Source organism: Protopterus annectens, chromosome 1.part0 (genome assembly GCF_019279795.1).
Source record: "Protopterus annectens isolate FY-2018-M chromosome 1.part0, PAN1.0, whole genome shotgun sequence".
In the NCBI taxonomy this organism is placed as follows: domain Eukaryota; kingdom Metazoa; phylum Chordata; order Ceratodontiformes; family Protopteridae; genus Protopterus; species Protopterus annectens.
The window spans coordinates 376,381,353-376,397,760 of NC_056725.1; the positions used below are offsets into that span (position 1 = coordinate 376,381,353).

Consider the following 16,408-nt stretch of genomic DNA (forward strand, 5'->3'; position numbering starts at 1 on the left):
GTAAGGGTGATAAAGGATAATGAGGGAAACGTACTCACAAGTGAGGAGAGTGTGTTGAGCAGATGGAAAGAGTTCTTTGAGGGGCTGATGAATGAAGAGAATGAGAGGGAGAAAAGGTTGGATGATGTGTGGATAGTGAATCATGAAGTGCAGTGGATTAGCAAGGAGGAAGTAAGGATAGCTATGAAGAGGATGAAGAATGGAAAGGCTGTTGGTCCAGATGACATACCTGTGGAAGCATGGAGGTATTTAGGTGAAATGGCAGTGGAGTTTTTAAGTAGATTGTTTAATGAAATCTTGGAAAGTGAGAGGATGCCAGAGGAATGGAGAAAAAGTGTTTTGGTACCGTTTTTTAAGAATAAGGATGATGTGCAGAGCTGCAGTAACTACAGAGGGATTAAATTGATCAGTCACAGCATGAAGTTATGGGAAAGAGTAGTGGAAGCTAGGTTAAGAAGGGAGGTGATGATTAGTGATCAGCAGTATGGTTTCATGCCAGGAAAGAGCACTACAGATGCAATGTTTGCTCTGAGAGTGTTGATGGAGAAGTACAGAGAAGGTCAGAAGGAGTTGCATTGTGTCTTTGTGGACTTAGAGAAAGCATATGACAGGGTGCCTAGAGAGGAGTTGTGGTACTGTATGAGGAAGTCTGGAGTGTCAGAGAAGTATGTAAGAGTGGTGCAGGATATGTATGAGGGTAGTGTGACAGTGGTGAGGTCTGCGGTGGGAGTGACGGATGCGTTTAAGGTGGAGTTGGGATTACATCAAGGATCAGCTCTGAGCTCTTTCTTATTTGCAATGGTGATGGACAGGTTGACAGACGAGATCAGACAGGAGTCCCTGTGGACTATGATGTTTGCAGATGACATTGTGATCTGTAGTGAGAGTAGGGAACAGGTGGAGGAGACCCTGGATAGGTGGAGATATGCTCTAGAAAGAAGAGGAATGAAGGTCAGCAGGACTAAGACAGAATATATGTGTGTGTGAATGAGAGGGAGGATAGAGGAATGGTGAGGATGCAAGGAGTAGAGGTGGTGAACGTGGATGAGTTTAAATACTTGGGATCAACATTTCAGAGTAATGAGGAGTGTGGAAGAGAGGTGAAGAAGAGATTACAGGCAGGATGGAGTGGGTGGAGAAGAGTGTCAGGAGTGATTTGTGACAGAAGAGTACCAGTAAGAGTGAAAGGGAAGGTCTACAAGAGGGTAGTGAGACCAGCTATGTTATATGGGTTGGAGACAGTGGCACTGACAAAAAGGCAGGTGTCAGTGCTTGACGTGGCAGAGTTGAAGATGTTAAGATTTGCATTGGGTGTGACGAGGATGGACAGGTTTAGGGATAAGTATATTAGAGGGTCAGCCCAGGTTGGAAGGTTTGGAGACAAAGCCAGAGAGGCAAGATTACGTTGGTTTGGACATGTGCTGAGGAGGGATGCAGAGTATATTGGGAAAAAGATGCTAAGGATGAAGCTTCCAGGTAACAGGAAAAGAGGAAGGCCTAAGATAAGGTTATGGATGTGGTGAGAGAGGACATGCAGGTGGTTGTTGTGACTGAGCAAGATGCAGAGGACAGGAAGAAATGGAAACAGCTGATCTGCTGTGGCGACCCCTAATGGGAGCAGTCGAAAGAAGAAGAAGAAGGGAGTATATAAATATTTGGGAACTGATGAAGGATCAACAATAAAACATGAACAAATGCAAATAAAACTTAGTAAGGAATACTTTAGAAGAATTAAAATAATTCTGAAAACAGCTTTGACATCTAGAAACAAAATCTAAGTTATAAACCAATTTGCTCTTCCTGTCCTAACTTATAGTTTTGGAGTGGTTGATTGGCCCCAAAACTTGTTGGATAGATTAGAAAGGAAAACAAGAAGGATGCTTCTTGCTCACCAAATGATTTATAAAAATCAGTGTATACCAAGATTATATATTCAGAAGGAGAGATGGGCCTCCTTGAAATTGATTACATGTAAAGTTCTGCAACTGTGGGACTCCACACATATCTGCTGACCTCACAAGACACAAATGTAGTGAAAGTTTTGAAACATGAGGAGAATAAATCTAAGATGACTTCTCTGCTTAATTTAGCAGAAACATATCAGTGTCAAGCAGGAATGGAAATCAAACCAGAAGTAGATAAAAATCAGGCAACAACTGAATCTGCAAAAAAACAAAAGAAAGAATATAAGGTGAAGGACCAGATAAGAAGGCAAGAAATCTGGAAAAAGCATAAATATAGTTGCAAGTATAGAAAACTTTGGAAGAACCTCATGTTGATCAGGAATGAATGCAGCAATGGTTAAAGAGAGGCAAATTCAAATCAAGAGATGAAAGGTTAATATTGGCACTCTAAGATAGTGGGCTACGTACACGCTGGTTTACAAAGTCCATTGAACATGGTAGAGAAACAGACAAATGTAGGTTTTGTAAAACTGAATTGGAAACAGTCACACACCTTGTTGCTGATTATGACATACTAATGGCAGAAGGATTGTATACTGAAAGGCATAATAATGTGGCAAGACTGTAGCACTGGGAATTATGCAAACATTATGGTATTGAAGTGGCTGAAAAACACTGGAAACATGAGCCACAAAGCATCACAGAAAATGATGAAGTCTATATCACATGAGATCACCCATTACCAACAGCTCAAAAGAGAGATGCTAGAAAACCGGATATAATGGTCCATGAAAAGAAGACAAAAGTGCATTGATCACTGAAATTGCACCAGTGACTACAGTGTGTTGCATACAGAGACACACAGTCATAAAATATCAGGATTTGCAAGCAGAAATGAGAGCAATGTGGGAGAAAGATACCAGACAGTTCCAATAGTAGCAGGAGCAATGGGCCTTATAAAAAAGAATCTACAATCGTATTTAGATATGTTACCAATACATGTAACTCCATACGATTTGCAGGAGTCATTACTGGGCACATTGTGGGTGCTGCAAAGAGCACTTCTGGCTGACATCAAAGAGTGAAACAATACTAATTTCATGAACTTTAAACTTACTTTGACTTAGGAATGGGGTCCATTCCCGTCATGGTTTTAGAAACCCAAAAGACTTGGAGAAATTAAAAAACTGACTGCAGTGAGGAATCCTGTTTTAGAAGATGGTGTTTCTCTTACAAGAATAGCTTGTAAGCATTATAAGTTACATTTTTGCAATAGTAGGATGAAAAGATTACTCTTCAGTGAAGCAGGAAGAAAAGTTTAGGAATATAATCAAGTAAGACCAATAATGTCATCTACTATTTCTTAGGACTGGTATCCCGACATACAGTTTAACAAGCCAAAGCTATAACCCAGTGACATAACTTAATATGGCACCTCACAATAACCAGTTCTACTTACTGTCATCCTCACAATATAGCATATGAAAGCATATCAACTGTATCCTCTAATACACTCTAACAAAAAAACCCACATGTGAAAAACAAAAAGTTTTTTTTTCCATTTTGAGCAAACTGCAAATGTTGTAAAGAACCAACAATACCTGGGTATGAATAAGGTAAGCATATATGCAATAATATGCAGGATTAGACATACTTTGAAAGAAAGAACTAGATAAAAGTATCTGCCATCAAGGTTAACTTTTTATTAAACCTTGATTTAAATATGTCATAAATACTTGGGGTCAATAGTTCAGAGTGTGGAAGTGAGGTGAAGAAGAGACTACAGGCAGAATGGAGTGGGTGGAGAAGAGTGTCAGGAGTGATTTGTGACAGACGAGTACCAGTAAGAGTGAAAGGGAAGGTCTACAAGAGGATAGTGAGACCAGCTGTGTTATATGGGTTGGAGACAGTGGCACTGACAAAAAGGCAGGAGTCAGAGCTTGATGTGGCAGAGTTGAAGATGTTAAGATTTGCACTGGGTGTGATGAGGATGGACAGGATTAGGAATAAGTATATTAGAGGGTCAGCCCAGGTTGGAAGGTTTGGAGACAAAGCCAGAGAGGCAAGATTACATTGGTTTGGACATGTGCTGAGGAGGGATGCAGAGTATATTGGGAAAAAGATGCTAAGGATGAAGCTGCCAGGTAAGAGGAAAAGAGGAAGGCCTAAGATAAGGTTTATGGATGTGGTGAGAGAGGACATGCAGGTGGTTGGTGTGACAGAGCAAGATGCAGAAGACAGGAAGAAATGGAAACAGTTGATCCGCTGTGGCGACTGCTAATGGGAGCAGCCAAAAGAAGATGATGATGATGATGATGATTTACAACAAGAAGAGTCCATCCTAAAATTAATGCAGGATAAGGTTTGGGTTGGTAGCAACAGGAAAGCAACATGCAGTCTTGTAAGTTAAGCTGTCTATTAACATCAATACTAATACAAACACAAAGGTATTTCTTATCTAAGAAAGCCTTCTTCTATGTAAAGGATTAGCATTTCAGTGTTTAAGCCACTTAACCTTCTTGGATATATTTATTTAATCCTACACTTTGTTATCCCAATTTTATTGTATAATCTTAAGCCTCTAGTGCTTCTAACTTCTGTGTGCTTAAATTAAATGCTTGTCCTGCATTTATCGATTAGTTGATGGTTGGAAAGGGTCTTGAGGACCAGCCTATATCCCTAGTTAACAAAGATGAAATACAAATATAGAAAAAACATCTCCACAAGTAATTCCCATCCAAGTGTGTTGTGAACCCAGAAAAAAACATAAATGTTAAGTGTTTTAGCCCTATGTTTTGAATTTGTTATAGTTTCATACAAATTTCAAGACAATTGAGTCTTTGGATCATTTACTCCTTGCTGGTCACCACCTTTAGGCTATACTCCCTTTCTCTTGGAGGTTTAGGCCAGTCAAACCCAGGCTGAATTTTTGGGTGCCCATCTAAGCATCTACGTTCCATTTGAAAGTAATAGGGTATCACACTGCTTAATCTGCAGGGGCAGTCTGTTCCAGACAAACGTGGAGGATGTGCTATATGATAAGTCAGTGTCTACGTTACATTTTAGTGACCTGCTGGTGAAGATTTGAGTCCCTGATTCTGATATTAGTGGAAATATTAGACTCGTGGAGATACAGAAGATTCCAAACAGCTGGGTCTGTCATGGCATGGAAGGCAAGGCATAGATCTCCCCTCAAGAGTCTTTAATATACTGAAAAAAGGGACAGTGATTCCACTCTGTCTTAATAGCTAAGGGTCTTTAAGCACATGACCTTCTTAATCAGACACCTCTGCCAAATCATTAACCCCTCTGGTAACAGCCACCCAAACCAGGGCCAACTACTCATTCCCCCGCTCTCCCCCACACACAATCACTCCACTCCACCACCTACCCTCAGATTAATACCACTTATTTAAATAAGCACTCTACCCTTTGTTTTCTCCTTTATCACATGAACTGCCAAAGCATATGCAGTGGAATACATGAGCAACATGCTTGGATTACACTCTGCACCCCTGATACTTTAGTTTTAACCAAAATCTGGCTAAAGCCTAACATTAGGAATGATGAAATACTTCCCCAGGCTATAACATCTTACAACTAGACAGATCACACAAAAAAGCAGGAGGCACAGCAGTTTTATATAAAAACTCACTTGTAGTCTTCTCATACCTAATCTGCCCAAATCCTTCAACAGTGCTGAAATATTGATGTCCCTCTAAAAATCAGTGATCACAAAAAATATCCATCACTGGTTTATATTCCCCCAGGTAACAGCAGCTCAACTTTAGAGGACCTTCTATATTGGCTAGCCACCAATATCAACCAAGAAGCCATCATCCTAGGTGATGTAAATATTGATAGGTAATCTATTTCTGCTCCTACGCTTACCTCTACAGGCCTTAGTGGAGGTTTACACCTATACAGAATCACTACATTCCATAGACAAGTCCCTGTTAACCATAACTAAACCTCAGAATTCTATTGGTCTGTCCCTGTATTCAAATTATGTCTCCAGAATCTGGAATTTTAGGCCTATTAACATCAGACAACAAACCAATCTACCAAGATTAAAAAACTTGCTAAAACAATGCTTTACAAATACTTGACTTTGCTCTTACATCTCCCTAAAAGTACTACCTCAGCCCTTGCACACCTGCATTACCTCTTTTACCTGAAAAAACAAAACCTTAATATAAACCCCAAAATGTTTCATATCCCTTTGCCTTTATTACCACTTCTGCTGTCTCTACTTAGCCCCCTGACAATTGTTTCTCCAGCAACATTTCTGCTTATTCTCACTACTTTCTACATTGCTTCAACTTCACTACAACTTTCATCTCAATATCAGATAACAAATACACATATTACCCACATATTCTTCACCTCCTCTCTGCTTATCACTCATTTCCTATACTTCATCTTCTCCTACCAGTAAATGTAAACTTTAGTAAACTTTATAAATTGACATTTTAAACCTCACTGCGCAAACCAGTTTGTCATGTATTAATATATAATGACTGTATATTTTATTAATTGTGGATTTTTCCCTACTACAGCTGTCTTTCAGTTATTTTCTGTTCATATTGTAACTTTAAGTTTTACATTTCTCTCTGCTGTATAACTGCAGCTTTTCTCTCAGGCATCCACTGAAATGGGTTTTGTTGTCTGGGGTAGTCCAATAAATAAAATAAGTGTGAGCTCCTTTGTATTCATATGGTTTGATACTTTCTTTGTGGGTGATCAGCTTAAACTGTAATTTGTATAGTGCATACAAATTTGCATTTGCTCATCAACTTCTTAATTGTTCCAGTAGTCAAAGGACAAATTGAGCTTCACTGCTAAACATTTTGCATAAGTCTACAAATGTTTGTTCTAACCATACTTTTAAGAATTATTTTTTCTTGTTACTCACTAGTTAAATCTTTCCTTATAAAGATCATTTCCATTTCCCCTTTACTTAAACAGCACCCAGGGTTATTTGCTCAGGTTATGCAAAAGTTCAGTCCTGACCTCTTCCATAAAGTGCTATCAATTGTCTGAACTGTGCTGAGCCATGTTAAACTCCCTCTCCACCTATATACAAATTATATTTCTCCAAAATTAAGCATCTCATGTCATTCAGAGTTGCAGAGTGATTGACTTCAGCAATTGGCTAAGCTTCCATTCTAAAGGATCCAGTGTCTGCCTGGGATGACATGGTCGACAGACCACGATGCTTTGCCAGAGATGGCCTGCACATTTCACCCCTGGGATTCCGGATACTGGCTAAGGTTCTTGCCGCCCCTATAGTGCCTTTTTTAGGCAAGGTTCAAATGACAAATTCACCAATGTAACAGGAAGAGGCAAGCAAAAACTGAGGGTGATGCTACTCAATGCCAGAAGTCTAAATCTCAAAATGCACTCACTCGAGGCACTCCTTAAAATGGAGAACATCGATATCTGTGCAGTGACTGAGACCTGGTTCAAGGCTCCAGAGAGCACCCCTGCACTACCAGGCTATAACTCATACCACACTTTTCGGCCATGTAACCTGGACCGGAACACCAAAGGTGGAGGTGTCTCCATATTCATTAAGGATATCCACACCTCCAGGCTAGTTGTTCAGCATAATGCAGCTGAGGTTATCCAAGTACAACTAACTCTGGGCAAAACTGCAATCCAAATTGTAGCTTGCTACAGATCACCCACCATGCCCCAGGATTCCCACTCCTCTTTTCTTGATGTATTGGAAAATATTAGGGTTCAACCAAACACCCTAATAATGGGCTATTTAAACTACCCCACCATTAACTGGGAAAACTACTCATGTATCAACTCCTTTGCTCAACGCTTTCTGGAATTCATAAACTCCAATGTCCTCGATCAACTTATCCACACCCCCACCAGGGGCAACTATATCCTAGATCTAGTCATTACCAATATGAGTGACCGGTGTTCCACACCTAAAGTCAAAGCCTCATTGGTCCGATCCGACCATAAGCTAATTACCCTAGATATCCACATCCTGCCTCCACCCCCCATTAAGGAAACCATGGTAAAAAATTTCTCCAAAGCCAACTTCATGCTTCTTAAGACAGAAGTGGTGAACGTCATGACACCCATGCAGATGGACAATACAGTTACGACTACTGACACCTACACAATTGCACTTTATAAGCACTTACATGAGTGCATGGATCATGCTATCCCAAACAGAACCAAGATGCTATCTTCCAAAAAAAGGAAGCCAATCTGGTGGTCCCCTGCCATAAACAAACTGTACAACAGAAGGAAGAAACTCTTGCAAAAGAGAGTAAAATCCCACGAGTGGAGGAGCTCCCTGGTCAGCCTCAGTAAGAAGCTGTGTTCCCTGATAAAATCCTCCAAAGCTAGGTACGAAAACAAAATCGCCACTGATTCTAAAGACAACCACAAAGCATTCTATAGTTATGTCAAGAATCTCAATGGCAACACTCAGATCTGCTCTGAGTTACAGCACAATGGCACTAAATATACAGACCCAACTGATACTGCCAACATCCTGGCAGCTAGGTTCAGTGCTAACTTTACCCCCCTCTCACCCCCTAAAGAGCCCATCTCAATACCGGAAGAATGCAAAGTTCCTGTAATCACGGCTGCACAGGTAAAAACCACACTCTCCAAAGCCAAGAACACAGCATCCATGGGACCAGACAACATCCCAGGCTGTGTTCTACATGAACTACAGAACGAACTGGCAACCCACCTAAGCACCATGTTCAATCATAGCCTCACATCAAGCTTTGTGCTTGCTGAATGGTGCACAGCAACAGTTATCCCACTCCACAAGGGGGGAGCCACCACGGACCCCAGGAACTACCGCCCCATTAACCTGACAAGCCTGGTCTGCAATGCCATGGAACGTATCATCATGGAACTTATAAACAAAGACATTGGTAATTTCCAAACTCTGGATCCCACCCAGTTCAGGTTTGTAAAAGGCAGATCATGTCTCCTAAACCTGATTGACTTCTTTGAAGCAGTGACCAAAGCCGTAGACAAGGGTAAGGTGGTTCACACAGCCTATCTAGATCTTGCCAAGGCTTTTGACACCATCCCCCACTCTGGAATTATAGATAAACTCACTAAACTAGGTATAAATCCCTATGTTACAAGATGGATTGCCAACTGGCTCACTGGCAGAACCCACACTGTGAAAGTAGCAGACTCCAAATCCAACTTCAGACCAGTGACAAGTGGAGTACCACAGGGTTCAGTCCTGGGTGCTCTCCTGTTTGGTATCTACTTCTCTGAAGTACAGGCTAACACAGAAGGTCTTTGGCTAACGAAGTTCGCAGATGACTGCAAACTAGGAGCCATAATCAAAACTCCAAACGATGTGGGCATCCTACAAAAGGGCCTCACTAAGACAGATGCCTGGTGTCAAAGCCATGGCCTCAAGCTCAATGCTAAAAAGTGCATTGTCATCCCCTTTGGTAAAAACTCTGTACCCATGAACTACAGCATAGGCGGTAGTATACTTAACACCGAAAGTGTGATAAGAGACCTTGGGACACAGGTGGACAGTAGTCTCTCCTTTGATAATCATATCACCACAGTAGTCAGGAAATCCTTCTACATGGCACACCTCATCACAAAAGGTTTCTCATCCAGGAAAAAAAAGAGGTCATTGTTCCCCTCTACTCATCACTCATTAGACCCATTATAGAGTACAACGACCCTTTTGGTATGTACCTCACAAGACCGTCTCAAAGAACTCCAGCTTTACTCCGTCGCATATCGCCTACTCAGAGGTGATCTCTGCCTAACATACAAAGCTATGTCAAACCCAGGGATGTTGGACATGCTCCACTTGAAGAAATCCAAATCCCTCTGAGCTACACACTCTAGGGACCTAAACCTTGTCACCACAATAAACAGAATATGCCGGAGGGATAGATTCCTGTCCCAGAGACTTCCCACACTCTGGAATAAACTACCTATCTATATCAAACAAAGCTCCTCATTAACACTCTTCAAGAAAAATCTTGATGATTGGATGGGAAATAGGAAATTCACTCCAGGGATCACCTCTGTTGCTCTGCTCGACAGTGGCACAGGAAAATAATTTTCTTGGGTGGCAAAAGCCAGGCTACCTTTTTGGCTGGGTTTGTATAGGCCCCAGGGCCGATAGCCTAGTACCTACCTATGAACCTATGAACCTAAGAGTCAGAACATTCACATATGTGGTTTATATCTGTGTGACTAATCTGGAGCAGAAAGTTTCCTGTCCTGTGCGTGATTTAATTTGGTTGACAGGACAGTCTCCTAGAATCTACCTTAGTTAATATATGCAGTTATGTTGCTTACATAGAAGAAAAACTCAAAACTAAAATATGTTACAGCATACACATCAAAATCTGCAGCTTTTAACTTCATGGCAGATATTCCAACCTCTATGACTATGGTAGACCTCTCTGCCTTGCTGCAAATCATCTATCCCCAAAGGTTGGCATGTTTCCTAATTTGTTCTTCAGACAGAGTTTGTAACATGTGACATTCCTCAGTTGCCTACAACAGAATAGAGTTAGGCATGTGTCTAGCATACAGCACAGGCAGGGTGGCTACAAGTAGTACTTTGGTCTTCCATCAAGCCCCTACCATCTTAGGTGTAACCTTAATGCCTTACTTACTCCCACCCCCTTTAATTATGCACTATGCAGTGAAATCAGCTGGGAAGCTGTGTGCCTGCTTCTGTGGGTGTTCCCATTACAAAAACATCTGTTCAAGGTATACATTTTGGGAAACTGACTTATTATGCAGCTAGCTTCAACTGGGGAGAGGGACACTGAATTTTATACCACCCCAACCCCCCAGTCACTCTCTCTGGGCAGTCAGTGCTGTGTCATATGCCACATTGTGTATAATCACTGGCAAGACTTCAGATCATAGTCAGATCAGTGATAAGAAATCCACCAGAAGACTAAGATGTTTGCAGCATTTACACAACACTTTATGCTTCTGAAATAATGCAAATGCCATGCAGAGATAAAGATTTCATTATAACTAACCTATACTGCAGAAAAATTTCTGAATATTTTAATGATGACATGCAGATATGGAGATATGTGGTATATTAAATAAATAGTCATTTGAGAAAGTATTACATCATACTGTAATATCAGTAATTTATGAATGTGATGTTTTCAAAAAAAAAAAAAAAAACATGCAAAATACCGGATCTATATTAGATCAGCGAACACTTAAAAAAGCGAACGCTGATTGATCGACCTTATGTAAGCAAAAGTTTACAATCTCGAACTGTCAGATCAGTGATTTTTTTCCTAGGGAAAAAAATCACTGATCCAAAACACATACACACAACACAAGCACACCAAACAAACAGAAATCCACACACATACACCTAAAATCTGACACCTAACCCTACACTAAACTATGCACACACCACTAACTATCCACTTACCTTAACCCAAACCCTAACCCTAAGGTCCGTCACTATCACACACTCACCTTACCCGCTCCCTAACCCTAACTCACCTAAATCCACCCTAACCCTCATGTCCACACAATTGCATACATACCTAACCCGAGCCCTAACCCTAACTCACCTAACCCACCCTAACACTTACATCCACACAATCGCACACTTACCTGAATCTGACCCGTAACTTTCCACCACAGTACTGAAAATACTGAAGCAACAGAAACGGACAACCGAATTCTTTCCCTAGGAAAAAATTTGAGTTTCTGTTGCTTCGATATTTCTAGCTTTTGCTAAAATAAGGTTGATCAATCAGTGTTCACTTGCTTAAGCGTTCGCTGATCTAATATAGAGCCAAAATACCATGATAATTTGCTTTAAACTCTGCCGACTACTGCTGCAGTTTTAATGCTGAAGCAGGCGATGTACATTTGTAAAACTGCACATGATGTGTTGTACATATATCTGACCTAATAGTTGTAGCCTCATCCATAGTACTCTCAGATGTTAAGCAACCAAAAACCTAAAATGCTGTAGTAAATGAGTTATATAAGCAGTAAATTCCAATGTACTTTTTCTGTCTTTGTTGTAGGTTTTGGCATGACGACTCCAGCAACTGTAGGAGGAAAAGTGTTCCTAATTTTCTATGGACTACTTGGGTGTGCAGGAACTATTCTGTTCTTCAACCTTTTTCTGGAACGAGTTATCACTCTACTGGCATTCATCATGAAGGTGTGCCATGAAAGACAACTGCGAAGGAGTGGCCTTATTCCGCCTACCATCCGAAGAGGGTCAGCGATCTCTGCAGTAGATAGTCTGAACGGCTGGAAACCTTCGGTATACTATGTGATGCTTATTCTTGGAACTGCAGCCATAATAATTTCCTGCTGTGCTTCAGCTATGTACACCCCAGTGGAGGGATGGAAATATGTTGATTCACTATACTTCTGCTTTGTCACTTTCAGCACTATTGGCTTTGGGGATTTGGTAAGCAGTCAAAATGCTGTCTATGAAAATCAGGAATTATATAGGTTTGGAAATTTTGTATTTATCCTCATGGGAGTTTGTTGTATATACTCCCTTTTTAATGTAATTTCAATTATGATTAAGCAAGTTCTGAACTGGCTTCTGAGAAAACTTGAATGTAGTTGTTGTCCAAAGTGTCACAATTCCAATACACGCCTTGGGCGTCGTAATGCCATTACACCAGGATCTCGTTTCCGGAGGAATATTCCCTCTACTGAGACAGATGGGCATTACGAGAGTGACACTGAAGGGCGAAGACTATCAGGAGAAATGATTTCAATGAGAGACCTGACTTCATCCAATAAAGTTTCCCTCGCCATCTTGCAAAAGCAGCTTTCAGAATCAGCCAATGGTTTTCCACGGACTGTATGCATTAGTACACGGCAAAATGGCTTTTCTGAAGGAGTAGGGTCTCTAGCAGTTATGAATAACAGACTGGCAGAAACTAGTGACTCGAGATAAAATTTGTAAACTTTAATGGATATGTGGTAAAATGCTATTACTTGATATCATGCCCGAGCCTAATAATTCAGAACTTTAAATTATGCAGTTGAACGTAATATCAATATGGTGGTCTACTTCACTGGAATCTGATTAAGTGTTTTAATAGTTTGCCTTGACAGAATGTATTATCCTAATGCATATTATTTTAAGACCAAACACAACATAACTGAAGTTATTAGCCATTAAGCTAACTAAATGTGCACAGATTACACAGATATATATTTTTTCATTTTTCAGAAATTATTTCCACAAATTTGTGTATTCCATTGATTTATTTCATGTTATAAAATTAAGTTTTCAGATGCTTTTGTTACATATTCATTAGATGGAATATAGACTCATTAGGGAAATCATTTTCAAAACAAGTGGATTTCTTTTCAAGGCAAACATTTTATTTTTATGCATGAGAGCATCAATTAATACAATATTTTTCTAATTTTATTGCGCATAATTTGCCCTCTTTCTGAAACAGAATTTAGAATGAGTACAACTGGAATATATGACATCCATTTCAAAGGCTTCAACCAAAAATCAAGCAATCATTTGTTTTACAATTTAAGTCTCTGACTTTCACTTCCTGAAACCAGTCATAGTCAGAACATCCTCATACTGTATCTAGTTTGACTAAAATATATACTGAGCTTAAAATAGTCACACGTTTTTGGGTGTTTGTCTTAGAGGGAAACTGGATGTAATGTGAGCTCTCTGACTTTGACAGATTTCAGAAAGTAAAAGTCAGTGATTCTAAGTACACTCTCCATTGAACTGATGTCTGCTGATCATTGTTTCAGTGATGGTGTCAATTTTGTTAGTGGCAACAATATTGTTAGTACTTGAGAGGAATTTCTGGGGGTAACGCTCATGGCAACTCTCCAAGATCTCCATCTGATGTTAATATGCCACCCAGTTTCACATCTGTCCATAATCGTAAGGATGGTTATCAGACTGTAGACGTATACCTTCAAGTGCATTCATAAGCCAGAGTCAGGGGAGAGCTCACTGTCTCTGTTCAGTCTTACGGAGAGATAGCAACTTCAGTAACTTTCATGACAAGTTGTTGGAATCACCTGCATGGCCTTCAGCATGCTACTACATCACTTTAATCTTCTCAGAGTTGAGTGAGATCCCCAAACTCCAGTAACCATCTAAAGATAAGGCAAGTGCAGTTTAGTCGGCCTGTTGGTGTGAGTGGAAATGGAAGAATTTTCAATGACAGTACTATTTCATTCAGTACATACTCAGTACACTGATGTTGCAGTACTAGACTGGCACATTAACAATGCATTGATCAGCATATCAGGGATGCACTCTCTTCGCGTACAAAGTGTCTGAGGTTGTTGCAGGCAGTTGTTTAAACTTCCCCAACTTCCAGGGACCTTTGAGTTAATAACATGTAAGCTGGGGTGCAAAACACAAAGCTTACAGCATGACAGCAATTAGGGGGACCTATCCCATCTAAGAAAAGTTTGTTTTTATTTAATGAACAGCCAGTATAATGTTTGCATTTATTTTACACTATTAGTTATAACAGTTACCAATTAGTTCAGTGTTGGCATTGTGGAATTAATGAAATGACTGGGAAAAAGTCTCTTCAAATACTCTTATGTTTTTTCAGTGCTAAACACCTTGGAAAATTTGATATCCTTTTTACTCCAGATTTTGAAAATGAGCTTTTCCATCTGGACCTGTGGCTTTGTGTTGTTCTTGCTCAGTTGATGGCATATTCTTTAATGGTAGGAAGACTGGCAAAAGATTGTCTTATAACATATTAAGTGTCATATTTAAGAGTAGGATCCTTCACACTAGTTTAACTGATGTAATTCTCAGTTAGGGGTATAAGACCATCCTTCAATCAGAAGAAAGTAGGACAGTGGTCACAAATGACCCTTGTAGCTTAAGAAGAAGCTCTTCATGTCCTTTATCTGTTTATTTTTTATTTATGTATATATGTATTTATTTAGTGAGTTACTATATTTTGGCAACTGGGTAAGTGTGCCAATTGACAGACCCTTTTCAGCCATGAACCAGGCCCTTTGGACAGAAATCATGATGTCAAAGAATATAATCTCAAGAAAAAGAAAGACACTAAACGAAGTAAAAACAAATAAATAGCAACCGGTACCAGAAAACCACAGAACTCTATTTATTAAAACAAAACAAGTTGCTTAAGCGCTTTTCATCCAGCACAGTGGCTGGACTTCTTCAGATAACTAAACTCATTCAGAACACTCTTAAATATTTCATCCAATACATCATGTGACAAATATCTCCATTAAAATTCTTCAATTAATTAAAGCTCTTCAATTAATTAAAGCACAAATAAAAGCTATGCTTTTATTTGTGCTTTAATTAATTGAAGAGCTTTAATTAATTGAAGAATTTTAATGGAGATATTTGTCACATGATGTATTGGATGAAATATTTAAGAGTGTTCTGAATGAGTTTAGTTATCTGAAGAAGTCCAGCCACTGTGCTGGATGAAAAGCGCTTAAGCAACTTGTTTTGTTTTCATAAATAGAGTTCTGTGGTTTTCTAGTACCAGTTGCTAAAGAATATAATCTATCTGAGTATCACATCAAGTATTTACACAGAAGCAAGTATATGTATTCCAGTGATTATCACAGGAACAAAGGGAATGGCATGACTGAATAAAAAGTTTAAACAATATTTACAATGAGTAATTTGAAGAGCAACTTTTTACAATGAGTAATCTTTGAACATAGTTGCTAATATCAGTTTTTGCCTTGTCTTATCAATCTTTGCATCAAATCTTTATTTGAGTTTCTTCCTTGAAATAGTGGTATGACTGTCTTTTGTTGTCATTAGATGCTGTAAAATGTCAGCTTGCCTTCAGCAGTGGGTTTTTCATTTCAAACGTAAGAAGGTTCTGATTCACAGTGTCTTTTTCAGAAAAGCAGTAATTTTAAGTGATAAATGCAATAGATAAAATGTGCTTAGTCTTGAACTCCCTGCAGTGTGTCTCATGTTGTCATCATCATCATCATCAGTTGTGAAGGTGGTAGAGCCTTGCAGAGAGACATTGAATGTCTGATGGAAATGATGCATCTTTAAGGAACACACTGTTGAATTTCATTTGTGTGCATTTTGTCTGTTTTCAGTCTTTGAGTCACCCAAATATTCATGATTAACCTGCTGAAGTAATTGTCTTTTTAGCAGTCATATCTCCTTGATATGGGTATTATGACATAGATGTCTGTTGATTATGAGTTCTCACAATAATATACCGAATGAGGTGTCAGTACGTGGCCATGAAAATATTATTATATACTTGTTGGCCTCTGTATGTAGTGCTTGTGATGGTCAGTCCGTGATGTAAACGTTTACACAACAGCAGAATGTCACTAGAGCTGGCCTTTACTGCCACCTACTTACTAATGATATTACTCTAGAAATCAGCATTACTTCCATCTTAAATAATGAATCTCCAAGAAAGATGGCTCTCTCTTCCTGTGTGGTGCAGGTCAAGATTTCATCATGTTTGTTATAAAAC

The 16,408-nt window shown here is 39.5% G+C and overlaps 1 protein-coding gene across 1 annotated transcript in view; it reads left to right on the plus strand.

Annotated features, from left to right (window-relative positions):
* Window positions 1-13,048, plus strand: part of KCNK12 (potassium two pore domain channel subfamily K member 12) — a 63,776-nt gene extending 50,728 nt beyond the window's left edge. Inside the window, exon 5 of the mRNA XM_044082629.1 lies at window positions 11,960-13,048. Coding sequence (XP_043938564.1) covers window positions 11,960-12,855 — 896 coding nt within the window. The 3' untranslated portion in view covers window positions 12,856-13,048. The remainder of the gene's footprint in view (window positions 1-11,959) is intronic.
* Window positions 13,049-16,408: the final 3,360 nt, after the last annotated feature.